We start from the raw sequence: 14,347 nt of genomic DNA on the forward strand, positions 1-14,347 counted from the left end.
GGGAGCTCTGACACGGGAGCCGCTCCCCGCCCCGCGCTCCCACACCCCGGCGGCGGTGCCGCCGTCCCGCCGCCCCGGCAACGGGCCCGGCACAGCCCAGCTCCCCGCGGGGGGAAGGGAGGAGCAGGACGCCCCCGTACAGCGTTTCTTTCTGTCAGGGCGGAGAAGACAGACGTAAGTGGGGTTGTCTCGCCGTTCGGACTTCGTAAGCAAGTGGGAGCTTGATCATATTTGCGTCCCTGGGAGCGGGCTAAGAGCGGCGCCTCCGCCGTTACCCCCATCCCGACAATGGTACGGCCCCAATGCAAGGAGCCTTATCCAGGAATTCTCGCGAGAGTTCGGCGAGTTGGTCGTCATGGGAACGGCGGTTGAGTCCCGCGCTGCCCCCCTCCCGCGGGAAGGGCGGGGCGACCGCGCGGGCGCCGGGCTCTGTGTGGGGAGCCGTGCGGCGCGGCGCGGCGCGTGGGAGTCGGGGCTGCTGGAGCTGCAGCTCTGCCAGGCAGCTGTCCTGTCAGGGCAGCGCCTGGAGCCGAGGCTCCTCCTGTCGGTCGGTCGGTCGGTCGGTCGGTCGGTCGGTCGGTCTGTCTGTCTGTCTGTCTGTCTGTCTGTTGAAACCTCTTGTGAGGTTATTTTATGTTTGTATGTTTCGTTTTTTGTTCCGGAATCCTTTGGGTCTCAGCTATTGCTTATCTTTGGCTTCCTCACCCGCCCCGGGAACGTGGAGGAAGCCGTTACAAAGACCCCGGAGCCGGGGGACGCCCGCCCTCGGCGGAGGCCCGGGGACGCTAGGACCCGCGGAAGCGTTGAGAGAAACTCGGCTTCGTACATGTTAAAGCCAAGAGGACACTAAACTATCTTTAATTAAAAGAATAGACATTCAATATTCTTAAAGAAGGGCTGAGGAACTGACAAAAGGGAAAACTCCCGCCTCGGCTGGGTGAGAAAGCGTGAAGTCGGTGCTTCCATCGAGGACGTTCGGGGCAATTAGAACACCTAATCGGATATTGTACGCGTGTGGCCGACCTGGTAAGCACTAAGTGTCCTTTGGGTGAACTATCCTCATCATAATAATTAAAACTCACGCCCATGGGTCAGAAAGCCCCCTACTCAAATAAGCCTCTTAACCTGAGCATGTGTAGTGAATTTAAAAGGAGCTGTACCTTTAAGATGAAGTAAGAAAGAGTCTAACCAATGCTTACTTGGGGGTGTGAATATTAGCTGATTACTAATGCATTTAACAGTGTAAATACCCAGTAGTTTCTTGGCTCGGTGTGCTTGGGTTGTGGAAAACCACCGGGCGCCCAGGCTTGTGCCGGCGGGGCTTCCTCAGTGAATGAGCCTGGGGGGCAGGAGCTGAAATGAAGAAACACGAGTTTCTCTTTTTCTTTTCTGCCCACTTCTTTATACTGCATCGTGATGTTATGGACCTGTACACACGACTCAGTTCGTCCTGTTTCTTGTAGTGAAATAAAAAGTTGCGTTCGCTTGGGTCTCCCGAAAATTACCAGCACATGTCACGTACTCAGAGGTACAATTCCTGTGAATTCATGCAGTTTTTGCAGAGAACCGTGCGTTTCTGTTGGTTAAACTCACCTTTGAACTGGGAGTGGGAATGGGATTATTTGGATCTGGGAGCTCGCCCCGTTTGGAACTATTGAATGTAAAAAGCTCTTAGCTGCTTTAGTTGATGTGTCCTAGGTGTCTGTAAAATACCCCCATTCTTTTGTTGATGCTAACTTTGCCAGTCCGGTGTTTTTAAAAACAAACAAAAAAAAGAGCCATGACATGTCCTTTGTTGTAAGATTACTTTTAAAATTTAATCCACTTGAAGTTTCTTTGACAGTAAGCACATCTGAATACTTTAGTTGGCTTGATGATATAAATAATATATATACAAATACATAAAAAGTGTATACATGAGTGGCAAGCTAGGCTGTACTGGAAAGACCTCTCAGCATTGAATTGCTAGAAAGGGTTTTAAACTTGTTTAGTCTACATCTGGAATATTACTGGGCTTATGTTGCTTTATTATGAAACTGGTAGATTAGAAGATTATTTTTGGGTTTTTCCCAATTCTAGGTCACAATGGATAGAAGCTTGGTTAAAATGTCAAGGCCTGCATCTAGCTCAAGAGCTTATCCTAATTTTAGGTCTTTAAGTACATCTATGGAGTTATTAACACCAGAGCCATGTTTGCCAAAGGTAATTCTTTTCGCCTTCAGCGGGTTAGAAAGTCTATGCTTGATTCCTCTTAGCAGAATGCTGAAGAAATAAGATTCTGCTTTTTTATCTTCATACAGAGTTCAGGGCTCTGTAGGTGTGCTAAGGGGTCATGTGAAAGTTGATGAATGTGGGCTACTCCACATGCTCGTGTGCAATGATGTTTAAGTTTGTTTTTCCAGATACATGTTACTTTTATATTTGCTACAAAAAGGGCTGTTCAGCACCTGGGAAGCTTGGTTGTCTTCCTCTTTAATCAGATTATTAAATAAACTCTATTTTAAGGAAAAACATTTGAAATTCTGGCAATAATGTGTAGATACACAGCTATAGGCTATTGATGCTTCAGCCAGTATGTGCGTAATTTTCTCTTCCATCACCTTTGTGCTTTTAAATTGGCATAAAAAAAATATTTTGCTTATTAAAATAAAGCATTTGAGCAATCCTCACAAGTTGAATTTTTGACTACAGGGCTCTCTCAGGATATGTTTGAATCAAAGTTTAAAAAAATAAATTCTTAGTATTCCAAGAAATATGTCAGCTGCAGGGAGCTTTCAACAAAGTCTGTTGGAAGTATATATGTGTTCCTTCATCCTCTGAGAAAACTAATATCTGGGGTTAACTTCATTTTGGGACTGGGATATGAGATATGGTTGTTAGGATGTAGGAACTGGGACTCGGGAGTTAGAGACTTAGATTGATTTACTTAGATTAGACCAATTGTATGATACCTCTGTTCACCTGTCTGTAGAATGGGATCATACCTTGATGCTTCACAGAAATATTAAATGGGTTTTTTTATAGGATAACAATCAGGTATTAAGGTTAACATCAGATAACTCTGAATCCAAGTTCTGACCTAAACTTCATAGGCTATTGTATGAAAGTTGTGATCTCTTTAGATTAAGGAATTGAGCATAAGCTTTTCAGCCCTTCAAAGACTATAAAAAACTCTATGGTATGAGCAAGAGATTGGCATGCCACTTGGTGCAGAGCACCCTCCATGTCAGGCAATGGATGAGGCTGTTGTACACACAGACTCTTAACTGGTTGGCTGTACCCTCTGCTGCAGCAGAAATGGCATAAACCTTTGGAATAATTTCCTAGACTGGCAATCCCAAATCTGGCAGTCTGTGGAATGATGAGCTTGTGAATTAATGTGGTATCCAATATTTAAGTAGTACTCTGCAGTCTAGTAAATGATTCTTGTTAGCCTTTGTGATACTATGTGATTATTGTGATTATCTTTTTTCTTCCTCCTAAAGATTTCTATTTTTATGGTAGTAATTAATTTGCATTTTGTAGGTTGAGTCACCTGTCAGTTTTGCTGGTAGTCATCAAAGAGGCAGTCTAGAAGACTGCTGTCCAGAAGAAAACAAAGGTGATGACAGCGAGAAATCTGATGTCAACAAAGTAAGAACAGATCAGCAAACCACAGTGGAGAGGACAACCTTCTTTCTTCAGAAGTGTATACTGAATCCCTATAAGTTGTCAGGTGTGGGAATGACTAATGCCTTCTAGTGTTGTAGCTAGACCAAATATCATGTTTTTATAGTTTGGGTAAAATTCATTTGGTGGAGGGAAAAGAGGGTGCAAATAGGTAAAATTCTAGAAGAGAAGGAGGTGTTGAAATTCGTACCTTCACTTCTCTTCACTAGTGTGAATCCCTCTTTGAAGGAAACACAGTGGTACTGGCAGTGATTCCACAGGGTATGTCTTGTGGCATCTAAGCTGTGACCTGCACCTTGGTGATGGCCTAAAAGATCGGGAGAAGCCATCTGCATGTGTTCCGTGGAACCATGTTAGAAAGTGTTTTCAGTAAAGTGTTTTTTATCAAACTTTTCAGAGAGATCGTGATCATTTGTTAGAATCTTTTTATCATGCTAATGGTCCACAAGTCCAAAAACCTGGAAATTATGGTTCTAAGTTATAGTATTTAACAACTGAACAGTGCTAATACTAATAACATGGTTTAAATATAAATAAGCAATATCTCATTTTAATGAAAGCGCTTGTAAAAGTGCTTCAGATGACATTATTTTGGCATTCTATAAATGGTAATAAATTAACTTTCTAGAGCTTCTGACTATTGAAAAATAAAGAATCGAAGGCCAGTATGTGAAGCAGGAAGTTTGGATACCTTCAAGATTAGATAGATTTCATGACAGAACTGAGGTCAAAAGGAATCCCTTGATTCCTGCTCCTGTGTTTAACATGAGTCCTGGTGTACTAGTACATTCAATTTTTAAACAGTAATCCACTGCAGAGGTTCTGTGAGGATCCCTAACTGACAAAAATGTGCTTTGGTCTCTAAATTGTTAACATTTCAAACAGTATCTTTCAAAGTTAATTTCACATCCATTGTATTGTGAAGACCTTTTCCTGTGTTTTTCAGGATGTATCTTGAATTCAGATTCTGGAGATGATAGCACTGAAACACAGACTTCGAAATTCTGTGAACCCTCCCAAGGAAAACTAAGTAATGCAAAAGCAGGTATTACTTTGTAGGTGTATAAAGTGAACAGTGCAATAAAACTTTTTTCTTCTTAATGTTTCTAGGAGAGTTTGGGATCATAGTGTGTTTGTGTGTATATTACGGAGTTATAAAGAGATATTACAAATGGAAAATATATTTGTGTCGTGATATTCAAGAGGTGTTGGATGAATTCTTTATTTAAAGGTTATTTTGTTACAGGGTATTCACTTTAATGGTATGATGGTATTTAAGTTTTACATGGACTGGTAAATCTAATCAGACAGAACCTGGTGGTGATTATACCTAGTGCAGCAGTGCTGGTCATCTAACAGAATATTAATTTCTTCAGAACAGAAATTGGATTGAACTCAACTTCAAAGCTTCACTCAGTACTTTTAGGTCCAGATGCATCTGCTGGGTTCAGGCCAGTTGAAATAAGTCCTCTTTTTTATCTTCCATCCTTGGGACTTCCCTGGAGCTCAGTTAGATTTTTATAGCTCTCCACTTGTTGAATCACTCATCTCTTTTTATGGCATAAAGTAGACGAATTCATCACAGTAAATGCTTGCGATCAGTGAACGTAAAGGATTTGACCTTCCGAAGATTAGAAAATGAAAAAGTATTGCAGGACTCCAAAACTTGGAAGTCTGTGGGACAGGGACAGTGCTACAAGTGTTTCCTCTACTCTTGCTATGGAAGCTAAGTTAGACCAGAAAAGAGGGCAGAGCATGAGGATGCTATAAGAAGGGGAAAAGCTAAAAGTGATCAGAAATTGTAATCTGCCTGTTTAGGAAAAAAAGAAGCAATACAGAAATCTATCTTAATTAAATAATGGTAGTTTCCATAATGTTTCACCATTTCTATTTTTCAAAAGATCATTTTTCTGGAACCAATATCAGAATCTGGTTTGGCTGAGAGATGTCAAGACTGAAACTTTTATAACATTTAGAAGTAGAGATATTACAGAGTGTCTCTTAACCCCAGAATTATGCATTTTAATGAATGACATTTCAACATGTATTCTACTATTCAGCCTGAAGGAATTATTTTTTATTTTTAAACTTATTTATCTGTGACTTTGCTGATACCTTGGAGGTGTTGTCACTCTTCTGTTATAAATTTGAATCGAATCACTTGCCCAAAATGGGGGGCTTTTCTTCCCCCACACCTGCATATCCGACTGCTACAGCTAGGAGTTTGATTCAGTCTTCTGTTACAAATACTTTTATATTTTTCACTGCTACAAACAGGTTTAGAAGTGAACATGATACATATGCTTGAGAATAATTGTACTCTTGTCTATGGTTGTTATTTAAGTGGTTTTTTTTTTTAAGTTGAAATGCTTCAAGCTAACATTAATTTTAAATCTCTTCTACAGCAAACTCTTCCAACGTGGAAGATTCTGAAGAAACAGATGTAGATCCTCAGATTCAAGCAGCTATAAAGAAAATGAATAAACTTGATGCAATACTGGCAAAAAAACATTTTAAGGAGAGAGCAATTAAAAAACAAGGCAAAAAAATGAGGGCAAAGCTCTGGGAAGAGCTTCAGGTTAGAAGTATTCTGCTTATTTTGTAAATAGTATATTTTAAGAGTACTGTATTACAGAATTATCATATTTCAGAGGCATTTTAAAATGAAATAACTCACAGTTGGCTGATTAAAGTGAAGAAATTAACCTTAAAAAGTAGTCTTGGATAGGTTTTAATGTATACTGGCTAGGCAGGCTTTGAAAGAAGGCTGTGGTCCTTAAAAATTGGTATGACCAATAGCCAAATATACAGCTGTCTAGGTGTGGTTTACTAGCAGTCCTATGCTTGAGCTTGCTACTTGCAGGTATGACAAGAGGTAATGTCTGTGAGCGCACAGCTAAAAGCGTTTATTCTGCTCTAGTGCGACTGTTCTTAGGGCCATCTATTTTAGTACTGTCTATCATTGAAGAAATTAGAGATGCCCCTGAAGAAGGCACGAGAACACTACAGCACAAATTCCTTCACATTATTCTTATCATGGTCTCTAGCAGTTAAATGTCACTTTAAGCCTCGAAATGTAAGATTTATTGTTTCCTCTGAGGTTAAGTATTGTATAATTTACATGAATATAAATGTCAGTTGTGAAGAAGACGTGATTGCAGTTGGTTTGACTGCACCTCATAGTTTCTATGGGTTTGGCTCAAGAACCATATATAGAATACAGAACTTCTTTGTTTTGTGAAATGTGTCTCCATGTAAGAGACAAGATATAATATAGGCTTTAAAGTTCCACCATGACTTTATCATAACTTTAGGAGATGTTCAGATAGCCTCAAAAGAAAACAAAGCAGTAAGTAAATGTGGCCACTGAGCAAGGAATTTTTAATAGGATCTGAAGTTCATTAAACCTGAGAAACAGACAATGTATTTTGCTTTAAGGTATTTACTTTAAAGTAAATGTACGCATGTATCTGTATATTTATGCTTCGTTTCTTTTGAATAGTCTATCAGTACCACTGCAAGCCACGAGGAGATAGAAAACACAAAAGTGTTTTTAGCTTTAATCTCATCATGGCAGGATACAGCTGGTAAGTAAGAAAGAAGTAAATACCCTGACATAATTATCCTGTATTTTGGTTAATATTAATATTTTTGTTGGATACAATAAAAATAAAGCTTTCAAACCTTTACAATAAAATAATATTTGCATGTAAAAGTACATCAAGGGAATATTTGAAAAATTAACTGAAGTAATTTTTGCATTATCACAAATGCAGAAGTTGTACTTTAACATTAATTTTGTTTATAGAAACTGTATTTTTTCAAAGAACTGGCTACTCTAGAAGTGTAGAAAACCAGGATAAGTAAGGCTTGCGTTTTTCAAGGTAATGGCAAACACAGATGATTTCAGAAAGGATGTATGACTGATAACACTGGTAAATTAAAGTAATGATAGCAGGTATAGGGAAAATGAAGAGTGGAAACCTGCTGAAAAAACTTGGATGTCTTTACCATTTTGGAACACCTGGGCAGTAAGCAAGGAATTCAACATTGCTTTGGTAAACAAACAAAATGATGAAGTTACTGATGTGGGGTTACTGGTGGTCTTAGTGAGAGTTTGCCAGGCTGGAGTACTTGGTGTACAAAGGGCAAGCAGTTAAAAAATATCAGGCCTAAAAATGTTACTTTTCCAAGTAACACCTAGGGATGTGGGCCCTGCCACACTTGTATCTTGGAGAAAATTTTCACGGAGAGAGAGTGAGAAGGAAGCAATGGCAGTGCCATGGTAAGGATCTCATAATAAAACGGGTCCACAGGGAGGGATATCCTCAGCCTTTTTAGGAGTTGTTAACAGAAGAACCAGAAGAATGGGACTAAATTATGATACTACCTAATGAGTTATAGGTTGGAAAACAAAACAGGAAGATGCTTGCACAGCTCAGGTCTTGGAACATGGTCCAAAAGGGAGTATGGGTCATTTACATTGATTGTGTTATGTTTAATTAACTTCTAATAGAATTTAAGATTTTGAATGTGAGAGAGACTTGAGTCAAAGGGATCATCAAACGATATAGAGTGTGATTCTAAGCAAAAGGCATGAATATGAAACATGAACTTATTTTTTTTTAATTGGCTCTTTTTCTGAGAATTCTAGGGAAGAAACTTTAGGATAGATGGCTGTTTAAAAAAGTGAAACTATGTTAAAAACATGCTAGCAGACTATTCTCAGGAAGAAAAGACCAGGAAGTCTGATAAGATAATTTCTGAGTTTCATAATGATATGACAATCGAAATAAAAATGTTCAAAGTGGGAATAAACACACTGATAAGAACAAATGCTTGCATTTTAGTGTTTTAGTACAAATCACTTCCATCTTAGTGGAACAAAAACACATTAGTGGAAAAAAACCACATCCTATAGCTGCATTAAAAGTAGACAAATTACTAAAGAAGGATTGAGTTCTTTAACAGGAAAGGTAAACAAGTAGTGACACAGAGAAATGTGGACTGTAATACCTAACAAAAAAAGCCTAACTATAATCAAAATCACAGTGAATACCGAGAATGTAGAACTATAGATAGAATAGGTAAAGAAAACTTAAAATACTATTTCGGAATGTTTTCTCTGCTAAGTCAGGAGGACACGATTCCGTTGGAGTTCTAAAGCAAGAGACTGATTCATGTTCTGAAGTATTGGTAGTTTTCTTCAGGAATGCACAGGGGATGTGCATGCTCTCATGGACCTGGAAAAAGAAAATATTGGGTATTTCAAAATGTCCTCTTTTTTTCTTTCTGTGACTAGACTCTTACTCACAGAGATGCTGGAACAAACCGTGGCCATTCTGCTTACAACATTTTTATTGGGAGGGACAGGGGGAACAAAACCAGACTGAATTTGTGAAGAATATACCACGTCAAAACTGCTCGAGAGTGATTCAAAAAAATTTCCTGTTTGAAAACTCTGTTTCAGTGCTGGAGTTCTCAGAAATGTTAGTCATACGCACATTTTGCATCTTGACCTTCATCTGTATACCTTGGTTGAATGGAAACAGAATTGTAGTGCATCCTGTCTTTTTTTTCTTGTTGGGGAGACAAGGATTTGAGGTCTGAATCGTTATTGCTGAGTAAAAATCTGAGCTTGAATGTTGGAAGTATGTATGTAATATGCACATGCAATATAAATAGTAGCAATTTCTGGCTAAAACATGTCAACAAATCTAATTCTTACAAGGTAACCTGCTTTTATTTTTGTGCTAAAGTTTGGGTTATTAAGGGAAGAACACAGAATTTGATATGGGTGATATTTTAAAAGTCTCCAGTAGATGTCATGATACAGTAAAAAAAAAAAAGTAGACAAGCAAGACTATATGGTTGTTCATGAACTCCATGCTTTAATTCCCCTTTTACTTCAAAGGTAACTCCTTGCTGTAGAGATCATGTGTATCATGTGAGTTCTGGTGTACCATGCAGGCAGAACTGCATAGTTTAGATTTCTGTTTTTCCTCTAACTTGATCTTTATCTTGAATTTTCTGTGACATGCTAGTGCCTTACTTCTCAGATCTTATTTACTTATTTATTTGAGTGCTCTTATAGCTGCCCTGATTGATACTGAAATGCAATGCAATTTGTATATTTTGCTTTTCAGAGCTTGAATTTGATAAAGAGCATTATTAAATAAATTGTATAGGGGAGCTATTTAATTATAGCTTTTAATGTGGCTGTGAAATCAAACACAAGATCTCGGTACAAAATGGCTAATAACTTATGTGTCCCAGCCTGTTGGGCACAAGAAAACCTCTGACACGCTCGTGGCAGAAATGTAAATCAGGATTTAATTAAATGGCCTTAAATTCATTCTCCTGTGCTCTGTGTAACAAAATCATGCTTTCAGTTGAGTCCATTAAACTTCATTATTGCAGGATGTTGGATGTGTTTTTCGCAATGAAAAACACATTTTTCATATGTGATATGTATGATTCCTTGCAGCATGAGTCCTTTTCTGTAAGTGCCAAGAGTATAGACTGCGAGTTAGTGCTCTAACTTGTACTTCCAGTTGATATATATCAGTACCATGACTGAATTTTTTTTGAGTAACTGAAATAACTCTTGCATGCTAGGGTGTTTGAACACTTTTTCTAGACTATACCCTGGACCTAAGCCACTTGGAATTCGTGCACAGGCAGATACCAACTGTGAAAATCTGGATACTTTATTCTCATTTAAACTTCTAGATGACTTGCCACATGGTGTCTGCAGAGGCTTTTGAACTTTACGGCCTTGGGCTGTATCTTCTAGAATGTAATTATTTCTCTTGTATGGCGAGTAGTTGTTAAAAACAAAACCACAGCCATATGAAACAGCATAATTATTCATGAGACACACCTTACACTTTTCATCCGTATTTATTTCTTGAGAAATATGGTGGTGATGTAATTAATCCAACTAAATGTTTTTAACTTTCATGTGTGAGATCTTATAGTGTGATACACATGAAACTAGATCATCTTTAAATACATTTCATTTAAATTTTACTGAAAAAATTATTTGCAGATCCATCCCATGCTAAAGAGGAAATATGTACTTCGGTATTTCACACACAAATTAATCCAGAAGATTATGATTGCCATAAAACCCAGCATAATCAGGGTAAGCTTTATTAATTGTATAGTTTGTATTTCTAGATATGGCAAAACAACATGTGCAATGAAGGCTTGGCGTTTGTGGCTAGGCCAATGAAATCAGAAAAAGCAAGGTTGCTTAGTGGAATGGCAACAATTCTTATTTTTTAAAAAATTATAAAGGAGAATAATTTTGTTTGTGACTTATCTAAAACATTTTACTCAACGTGCTAAGAAAATTTACTTTCAGGTTTATAAAACCATTTTTCTTTCATGGCAAAATGATGAGTGTGTAACTGATTCATTGTAAAATGTATCACTGGTTCTTCATGGAAATTCTTTAAAAACTTGTCTTTGCTGTTATTCTAAGGTACTGTAACTTTCATTTTAGGGTTATATTCAAGAAAGAGTCTAAAAATTAAGAACAGTGCTGTATACAGTTTCAGCTGTTCTGTAATTTTAATGTTTTCTGGATAAATTGTGTGGATGTTGTGACAAACCTACATCTTCAGACAACTCATTTTATGTTTTGTCATGCTGATTATTGTAAAGGCTGTATTGCTTTTATGACTAAGTGCTTTCTGGCAGAAATCAAACATCTGTGCTGATGCTTTTAGACATCACTTGTTTATGTGCACTGAATAGAGGTATCAGATGCTGGTAGTAGTGTAGCATGTCCAACGCTTCAAAATAAATGGAATTGTGCTTTTGTGCCTCTGTTCTTATTTAAAATTTAAATTTGTATGATTGAGTAACTTCTCCCATGTGTCGTGACATAGCAAAGGCAGCTGAAGCTATTCTTCATATCAGCTACAATTGTTTATTTCTTTGTCATCTACCATTCTATCTTCCTGGTGACTGCCTAAGATGACACGGATATGATAAACAGGTGTTCCTCAAGGTTGGACTGTTGATGGCAGCAAAATCTCTGCACTTTTTTTGAATGTGACTGCATTTCTACCTTTTCAAACCTGAATCTCATCTCCCTTATCATATTATCACTTGTCTTAGTCTACCAGTATGTCACCTTAATTTTGTGTTGCTAAATGTTTCTTCACACTGGGTTGGAACAGTGCTGTGCTTTTGATTTTTTTTTTTTTTTTTTTTTTTGTCTTCCTACCCTGTGTCTTCATTCCTCCCTTAGAATAAAGCTTCCACCTTCACACTTTCTCAGTTGTGCTGGAGTGTCCTTGAATAGCAATGGCTGTTTTCATTACCAGTATTCAGGACAGTAGTGACTTCTAAGGCTCCCAGTACAGGCGTGGCTGGGAGTTGTTGTTTGCGCTATTTTGAGATGTTCTGCATTATTTTAGTTTGGGAACACATGAAATAGAGATCACTTGCAACTTACGAACAATAAATAAATTACTATTTCTGCTGGAGGCTTTGATGCAGTTGCTGAATAGCTGGGACTTAATGTTTTGGTTGCTTTTGGATTTCTGTGTAACAGTTGTCATAAAAGCAGCCATTGAACAAGAGGAGCTTAACTTGTGAAGAAGAATGTATGTATTAGTCTTATAATATTACTTCAGCAATCTTATCGAGATTTGTACCAAATCTACCAAAACTTGTATGCAAAATCTGTTGAGCTGCAATCTCTTTTGCCTACCCACGGTAATCTTCAGTGTATTCCTTGTCCCGGTGATCCATGTCTGTCCCTTCTTTACTCAAATGTTCTGAGATGTTCTGTATGATGTCTCCCTCTCAAAAATGCTTATTTTCTACAGCTAAAGATGTAGCTTAAAAGTAATGTTTTATATATTTTACATGTTATATTGGTGTTCAGTGTGTTTTGCTCATTTCAGGATACAACTTGTCATATTTATGTTGGTAAATTCCTATATGATCCAGTTCCTTGACAGATTCAAGATATTACCTAATAATGTTAAAGATAGTTTGGGATGCTTTCAGTAAGTGACAGGGTTTTCTTGGTCAGATCCAACACCTCAGTCCTTAAGGTTTACTTGCCATTTTGAGAGTAAGTCTGATTGGTGACAATGTTGCACGGTTTTTTGTCCGTAGTATGTAAAAGGATGCATAGAATTTATTTCATATCGTTGGGAGTTTGCTTTCAGTCTACTTACTCAGAAAAAGTTACTTCCCTGTAAACTTCCATAGCCGCCTATTATCTAACATGTTAAATTCAGGGGGGTTTTGTAGGCAAATAGCCCACCCATTTTTCAAATCTTTATTTCCCAGAAAAGTCAAAAGTACTGTGGCTACTTTTGAAGTAGTTTTTTAGACTTAGAGGTTGGTTGTATTTCCTTAGAATTATTATTTGATGTGATAAATGTTTGCTGTTCATAAAGGAATGGCTGTTTTAAAACTGGTAGAAGTCTCTGAAAAACAGAATATGTGCCCATTTTTGCATGATGGGTAGAAACCCATTGTCAAAAAATGTACATGCAATGCTGTCAGAATATCATGTGGCTGTTTATTTAATAGCTTTAGAGCTCTATGACAAGTTTTATTTTTAAACAAAATTTGTTTTGTAAGCTGTGTTATAATAATATTGACTATATCATCTGTTCTTCAGCTGTTTTATTTAAAAAAATGTACTTGATATGTCTCCAAATAGTTCTGTGGTTTTCAAAAAAATTGTCTGGTTTTGTACTGGTGATAAAACTAAAACAATGATAGGGTTTGAAGGAATGCCGTGGCTTTTAAAGCTACCATGTTTAACATTTTTGAGGTCAGAAATCCAAAAGTATTTTAGCCTTCCCAACATAGAATGATCTCATATAATAAAAGGTTAAAAATGAGATTAGGTTTTGACAATAGCTATGTTTTATATATATAGCAATTTAGTTTATATAAATAATTAAAACAAAAGTTTGTCAATCCACTTTCTATGTTTGCTAAAGGTTTAAATGGGATTGCTGTTATTACAGCTCTCATTGAATCAGAAAAGGAATGATCATAACTTAGCAACTTTTCTTCCTCAAACTTCAGATTATCCAACAAATGAATTTCTTAATCAAGCAGAAAAAATGCATAGCAAAACTAAAAACAATCAGGATTTCATTAAAAAGAACATTGAGGTAAGCATTAAAGCGTGACATCATTAACGTTTTGTTAAATGTTAACTAAAAATAGTATATAAGTACTTCTGAAGACAGTTGGGTTTCTTTATCAGGAACCTTAAAAGCTAATGAGGCATAACTGAAAAAAAATCTTGCTGTTAGAAATTGTTGTTTATGGCAGAGTACTGTATAAGATAGTTCTCATCTTGGATTCTCATATTGGTGGGAATAATAATCCTTCTATGTATTTACTGAAGAGTACTGGAAAGGGAATTGTTCTGTTTGTGCCTGGACATAGCTTGTTTTGAGGGCAAATATTTCCTAAGACTTTCTTTAAATGTATTTATTGTTAAGTTAATGGAAGATGTTCTCATGCATAGATAAGGAATAGGTATGCAGGTTGTTCATGCATAGCCTGCATGGGATCCATATTTCCAAAGCATAGCTTTCTGTCAGAAAATAGATGCCTGGATTTTCACACCTTTTTTTTTTTTTTCTGCAAAGACCTAGCACCTGTAATGATTTTTTCACCCAGT

The 14,347-nt window shown here is 37.4% G+C and overlaps 1 protein-coding gene across 6 annotated transcripts in view; it reads left to right on the plus strand.

Moving 5' to 3' along the window:
• The first annotated feature begins 33 nt into the window (after positions 1 to 33).
• Positions 34 to 14,347, plus strand: part of FSIP1 (fibrous sheath interacting protein 1) — a 94,237-nt gene continuing 79,923 nt past the window's right edge. Inside the window, exons 1-8 of one of the 6 annotated variants that reach the window (XM_075103197.1) lie at positions 34 to 1,026; positions 2,080 to 2,202; positions 3,526 to 3,715; positions 4,616 to 4,699; positions 6,075 to 6,247; positions 7,172 to 7,256; positions 10,721 to 10,816; positions 13,741 to 13,829. In XM_075103197.1, coding sequence (XP_074959298.1) covers positions 2,086 to 2,202; positions 3,526 to 3,715; positions 4,616 to 4,699; positions 6,075 to 6,247; positions 7,172 to 7,256; positions 10,721 to 10,816; positions 13,741 to 13,829 — 834 coding nt within the window. In that variant the 5' untranslated portion in view covers positions 34 to 1,026; positions 2,080 to 2,085. The other 5 variants (XM_075103195.1, XM_075103198.1, XM_075103196.1 and 2 more) reach the window with 5 other exon arrangements.

This window comes from Phalacrocorax aristotelis, chromosome 9, assembly GCF_949628215.1.
Source record: "Phalacrocorax aristotelis chromosome 9, bGulAri2.1, whole genome shotgun sequence".
Taxonomy (NCBI): domain Eukaryota; kingdom Metazoa; phylum Chordata; class Aves; order Suliformes; family Phalacrocoracidae; genus Phalacrocorax; species Phalacrocorax aristotelis.